At 36.9% G+C, this 6,000-nt stretch overlaps 1 protein-coding gene across 2 annotated transcripts in view; it reads left to right on the forward strand.

The window, feature by feature from the left end:
* LOC148411328 (solute carrier family 12 member 2-like) overlaps positions 1–6,000 on the forward strand; it is a 94,116-nt gene that overhangs the window by 71,944 nt on the left and 16,172 nt on the right. For both annotated transcript variants that reach the window (XM_088435177.1, XM_088435176.1), the window contains one exon: positions 3,215–3,337. In XM_088435177.1, the coding sequence (XP_088291303.1) occupies positions 3,215–3,337 (123 nt within the window). The remainder of the gene's footprint in view (positions 1–3,214; positions 3,338–6,000) is intronic.

Here is a 6,000-nt window from a genome sequence, read left to right on the forward strand (position 1 = left end):
CGCCGAGGAAAAAATTAAAAAGACAGCAGCGACAGCCTTCACCCACGCTTGGCTCCAAACTCATACCGTTGCATGTCTGGCGTTTAAATTTCCCTGACTTTCGTGGATTCCTAACTTCTTTGTGCTCCATATCGTAACAGCGGGTCAAAAATATATAATGCATGCCGAGGAAAAAATTAAAAAGACAGTGGCACCAGCCTTCACCCGCGCTTGGCTTCAAACACGTACCGTTGCATGTTTGGCGTTTAAATTTCCCTGACTTCTGTTGATTCCTAACTTCTTTGTGCTCCATATAGTAACAGCGGGTCAAAAATATACAATGCACGCCAAAGAAAAAATTAAAAAGACACTGGCGCCAGCCTTCACCCGCGCTTGGCTCCAAACTCATAGCGTTGCATGTTTGGCGTTTACATTTCCCTGACTTTCGTTTATTCTTAACTTCTTTGTGCTCCATATCGTAAAAGCAGGTCAAAAATATATAATGCATGCCGAGGAAAGAATTAAAAAGACAGCGGCGCCAGCCTTCACCCGCGCTTGGCTCCAAACTCATACCCTTGCATGTTTGTCGTTTAAATTTCCCTGACTTTCGTTTATTCGTAACTTCTTTATGCTCCATAACGAAATAGCTGGTCAAAAATATATAATGCATGCCGAGGGGAAAATCAAAAGAATTGCGGCGCAGCGTTCACAAGTGCATGGCTTGATCTGGGTCTATTCTGTGCTCTGCGGCTCCTGTTTAGTAGTTAAATAGCAATTACTAATAACGCAGTCTCTGTTTTATCAGATTTTTTTTAATAACAAATATTTCTTAGTATAATATCCATCCAACATTTATATTGTATGAATAAAGTTAATATTCTATTAATAAAGGTTGATGACTTTCCTGATTGTTTTTAATACATTCCCTTAGGTGAAGCACCATCTAGTGGCTGCATAACGCAACTCTATCCAGTGGATGCATAATGCAACCCCAGCCAGTACTATGGTTTCGACTCTATGTGCGCCATATAATCTGGTGCGCCTTATATATGGCGTTATTTAGAAACCCTGCCATTCATTGATGGTGCGCCTTATAATCCGGTGTGCCTTATAGTGCGGAAAATACGGTAAATGTTTTTTGTTTGATGTTTTTCTAAAAGTGGATTAAGCAGATTTCCCTTTTTTCTCTGAAGGGTGGTTCAGCCTTAATCATGTCAAAACTTGAAGTTTGTTAATATTTATCAAGGTTAATGAATTCTTGCAATTTTTACATAATATTTTTACAAATTTTGATAAATATTTTGAACCTGTTGAACTTTTTTTTATTTATTTATTTATTTTTTTTGCATATGGTATATTCAGTGATACATATTGCGGCACCAAGTGGCGACACAAATATGTTTCTTCACGTGTTTATTACTGTGCCAAGCCCATTGAACCAATAGCTAGAACCTATATGAACAGAAATCTACAAAACATAACAGGATACTACTCTGGGGTTAAGGACAGATTATGCTATATTTTTAGCCTTTTTTTTTGGAAGTCACCAATTATCAAAGTTCCTGAACTATGTCATTTAACAAAAAATATAAATATTTTGTCGCATTATGTCAACATGTCAGTACCCCAAAGTGGTCTAAGATGGCCATTTCTAACTGCTCGTAGTTCTAGGTACTTGTTTCTGCTTGACAAACTTGCTGATGTGTTTTCCTTTCCTGCTATCCAATTTCAAGCTCAAGACTTCTTGCTCACCATCTGTGTGTTCTTTTTCTCGAAACCTAACCCAGTTTTCTCAACCACCATGTGTTTCTTCTAAATGTCTCCAGTCTGACGCTTTTCTTTTCTACATCTGATGCATTGTGCTACAGTGTTGAGGATGATGATGTCAGTCTCAGATAGGCATGGGCCGATAACAGGATTGGCTATATATCTTGATATTTAAAAGTCACGGTTATTCATAACCGTCAAAGTCTGTCAAAATATGTATTATTTTTTCTTCCCCGCTCGTGTCGTCTGCCTTAATGGGCAACTGCAGTGTGCAGTTTGCATTGTGTATCATACGTAAGTCGTCCTCTGCTGCAGCAATCACATTGTCCATTTCCTGCTTTGTGTGCTTAAGTATCAATACAATTTGCGGCAATCCTGCGGCTAACTACCACAGGTAACATGACTAACATGTTATTATATTCAACTTTTGTGGAGCGTTTTATGTGATATCGCTCGAAGTAGGTCAGGAACCATCTAGCCTGCTCAAGTGTGGCTCAACAAGGCAAAAAAATCTAACTTTTTCACCCATCTAAACAATGAGTTTGGCTGTGTGGGAAGTTCTTCGAAAAAGAGCATGTGATGTTGGCACATTAGCTACGAGCTAGTAGTGAGTGAGCGAGAGAGAGAGAGACAGCGAGCATATTCATCTTTTGGGGGGGGGCTAGAATCTGGCCAACATGAAATTACAGAATTGAAATGAAGTACCATCATTCAATGGTATTTTATTTTAAATCACTCAGGTTTTTTTAATATTACGTAGTTTTATTCTTATTTTAATTAGTACCCATTATTCATTTTAAATTGGATGTGTTCAATCAAAAATAATTCATGTAAATGTTTATATTTTATTTTAATTTTGCATTTTAAATGTTTAATGAAAGCAGCGTTTAATATTTTGTTTAAAAATAAAAGTGTTATGATAATATAAAATGTCCAATAAACGTGTTTTTTGAATGATATTTGATAAAAGCTTAAATATCAATACCGCTATACCATGATATTTTTCTCAAGGTCATCATACCATCAAAATCTGATATCGTCCCATGCCTAGTGTCAGATAACGCTTGACATGCACTTGTGTCTATCAAACTAGACTTGCCAAGATTGCTTCAAAGCTTGTATGTTGTTTTCTGCTATATATTGTTTAGTATATTGCTGCTTGGTTTTAGATGATTTGTCATGAAAAATGCTTTAAATGTTTTATTTTACTTTTGTAATCCTTTTTTTCTATACATTCTCATTAGGTAATTTATGGGGTTACTTTTTGACTTTTTTTTTTTTAATAATCAAATCCTAGTTTTTTTTGTCCCCTAGACATTTCATTTTGCTTGGGCTGGGTTGGAAACAAGCCCCAAATTGTAGTAGCAATAGATTACAGTGATCATTTAAAATCTGTCTGGCTTCTAAATGATCTTTTTTGTTGTTGTGCTGTCATGTGCATGCATGTGTCTTGCAACCATCCTTACAGATAAGAAGAACATGACCATGCCACTGAATGTGTCTGACCAGAGATTGTTGGAGGCTAGCCAGCAGTTCCAGAAGAAACAAGGAAAGGGCACAGTTGATGTCTGGTGGCTATTTGATGATGGAGGTGAGGTTTTATTTAAAAAAAAAAAAAAGATCAATGTACTTGACCTGACTGATATGGTTGATGTATATACAATTTTCACAATTTACGGTGTATGTGTGCGTGTGTGTGTGTGTATTTAACTCTGCATTCATTATTCTGTTGGTAATGTCCATCCATCCATTATCTATAAATATAATGTTGGGACAAAATATACAGGCATGTTCACTCTGTTAAAGAGAGGATGTTGCAATTGGTAGACAATTAAAAAAAATGTATAAAGAAAATTTAAGTTTCATATTACCACCATATACCTGCGGCTTATAGTCCAGTGCGGCTTATCCGTGGCAAAAGATGTTTTTTTGTTCAATTTTTACTGCTGCTGCTTATATACCGGTGCACCTTATAGTCCGTAAAATACGGTATGTATACCTATACAGTGGAAACCCGGGTTACAGCATCCCTGGCTTACGTTTTTTTCATGTTGCGATGTGGATTGCTGAGTTTTTCCGTCCCTTCTTTACGGTATTTTCCCCACTTTGTGACGAAAACTGACATGACCCTAGGGGGTTGGCTGTATTTGTGTCGTATTGTCTCCATCTGAAGGCGTTTTTAGGTAATTGCACTTATTTTCTGTTGCCATCACATGTTGGAGATGCTGGTCTGCAATTGGTCGGCCTCAATCGTTTCAAAATGGCAGAATGATAAAGCTTTGTTCTATCGTGAGTGGTTACAAAACCTTATTTACAGTGCATTTTACTGCTTCATTCAAACATGAAAGGGTTAGCCATGGGTCCCTAGATTGCTAATGATGTTAAAGAGAGAAGTAAGATTTTTATGGAAACGATGCTGGAGATAATCAAGAAATATGAAGCTAGTCTAGCCAAGGCTACCCTTACTAGGGAATATAGGCATAACAAGCGCCACTCAAAGGTAAATAAATCCTTTCTATATTTTTTATTTATGACGTTTTCTGATTTTATACATGTATATTATATATACGTCCCACTTATTATACTATTTTGGTACCAAATTTTAATATGTAGGTACAATTTTGATGTTTTTACCTGGGTTCCTAAATGCATTAGCTATTTAAATATATATAATATATATATATATATATATATATATATATATATATATATATATATATATATATATATATATATATTCAGCGGCTACGCTCGTAACTTGAACTGCTCGTATGACGGGCAATCCAAACCTATGTTAATTAGTGAATGCGTGCAACGCGTGCAAAAACCTTAGGTAAAAACATCACGACTTTATACACATATTAAAAATGAGTAACATAATCTACTGTACAGTTAAATAACATATACAAAGGAAAAAGGACATTTACCTTTGGGGCGACGTGACTTGAGCTGGGTGGAGGCGGAGGGGAGCAGAGACCAACCCGCAGAATTTATTGATTTATTTTCTTAAACGGGAACTTTTCTCAAACTAGAACATATCACCGGCGATTTCCTTCTCTTTAATCCATAATAGAAGAAGCCTCTCAATTTTGTTGTCGATCGAGGTCCGTCCCCCAGCAAGGAAAGTCTTGCCCTTAGAAGATTGTCGAGCGGTTACGGCCATACTAACTAGCAAGGTTAACTATGCGTGCGCCTCCGTATTTTTTTATTATCTCCTGCTTCGTTTCTATTGTCATCATCCTCTTACTTCTTCCTTTACCGCCACTTGCAATTTTAGAAGCCATGTCTAACAGATAAAGTTTGCAAAGTCTTCACAACATTCCTTCCTTCCATTTTTCACTCATTCACCCGACCAGCTGTGCCATCAAGCTAGATAAAGGCGTTCGGCCAATAGCATATCGGCATTTCTGTGATTGACGTGATGCCGGCCAATAGCATCTCCGTGAGTGAGACCGGGACTGACACCGTGACTGATGACAGTGACTGTGACATTGTAAGAGCAAGAGCGTTCAACATTGCTGCGATGAGCGTCAACTTCTGATTTAGATGACGTAGCAAAGTGAAAATAAATGCACTAATATAATGGCAGGCATGTTGTACTGTTCGTAAGACGGAAGGTTTGTGCGTAAGTGGGGGACAAAAAACTCCGCAGTCTACGCTCGTAAGTCGAAATGTTCGTAAAAGAGGGTGTTCGTTCTGTTTATATGTATGTATGTATATATATATATATATATATATATATATATATATATATATATATGTATATGTATATGTATATGTGTGTGTGTGTGTGTATATATGTATGTGTATATATATGTGTGTGTGTGTGTATATATGTATGTGTATATATATATATGTGTGTGTATATATGTGTGTGTATATATGTGTATGTGTATATATATGTATATATATATATATATATATATATATATATATATATATATATATATACAGTCAGCCCCCGGCTTACGAGCACCCTGATTTGCGAACATTCCGCCTTACGAGCGTGGATCAGGGAGATTTTTGTCCTCCGCTTACGAGCAAACCTCTCGCCTTACGAGCATTACGACAAACCAGCCATTGAGAATATACAAATGTTCTCGCCCAACTGCGTCAACATATTCAGCAGTTGCGTCTTCTACAATCATTATCAGATACTTGTGGCGGTAACGTGAACGCTATTGGTCTTACAACCTCACACTGACTGTCTCACTCACGGTGTCTAAATATATTACCATTTAAGTGTAGTGTTTG

Source organism: Hippichthys cyanospilos, chromosome 15 (genome assembly GCF_059441005.1).
Source record: "Hippichthys cyanospilos isolate Australia breed blue-spotted pipefish chromosome 15, RoL_Hcya_1.0, whole genome shotgun sequence".
Taxonomy (NCBI): Eukaryota; Metazoa; Chordata; class Actinopteri; order Syngnathiformes; family Syngnathidae; genus Hippichthys; species Hippichthys cyanospilos.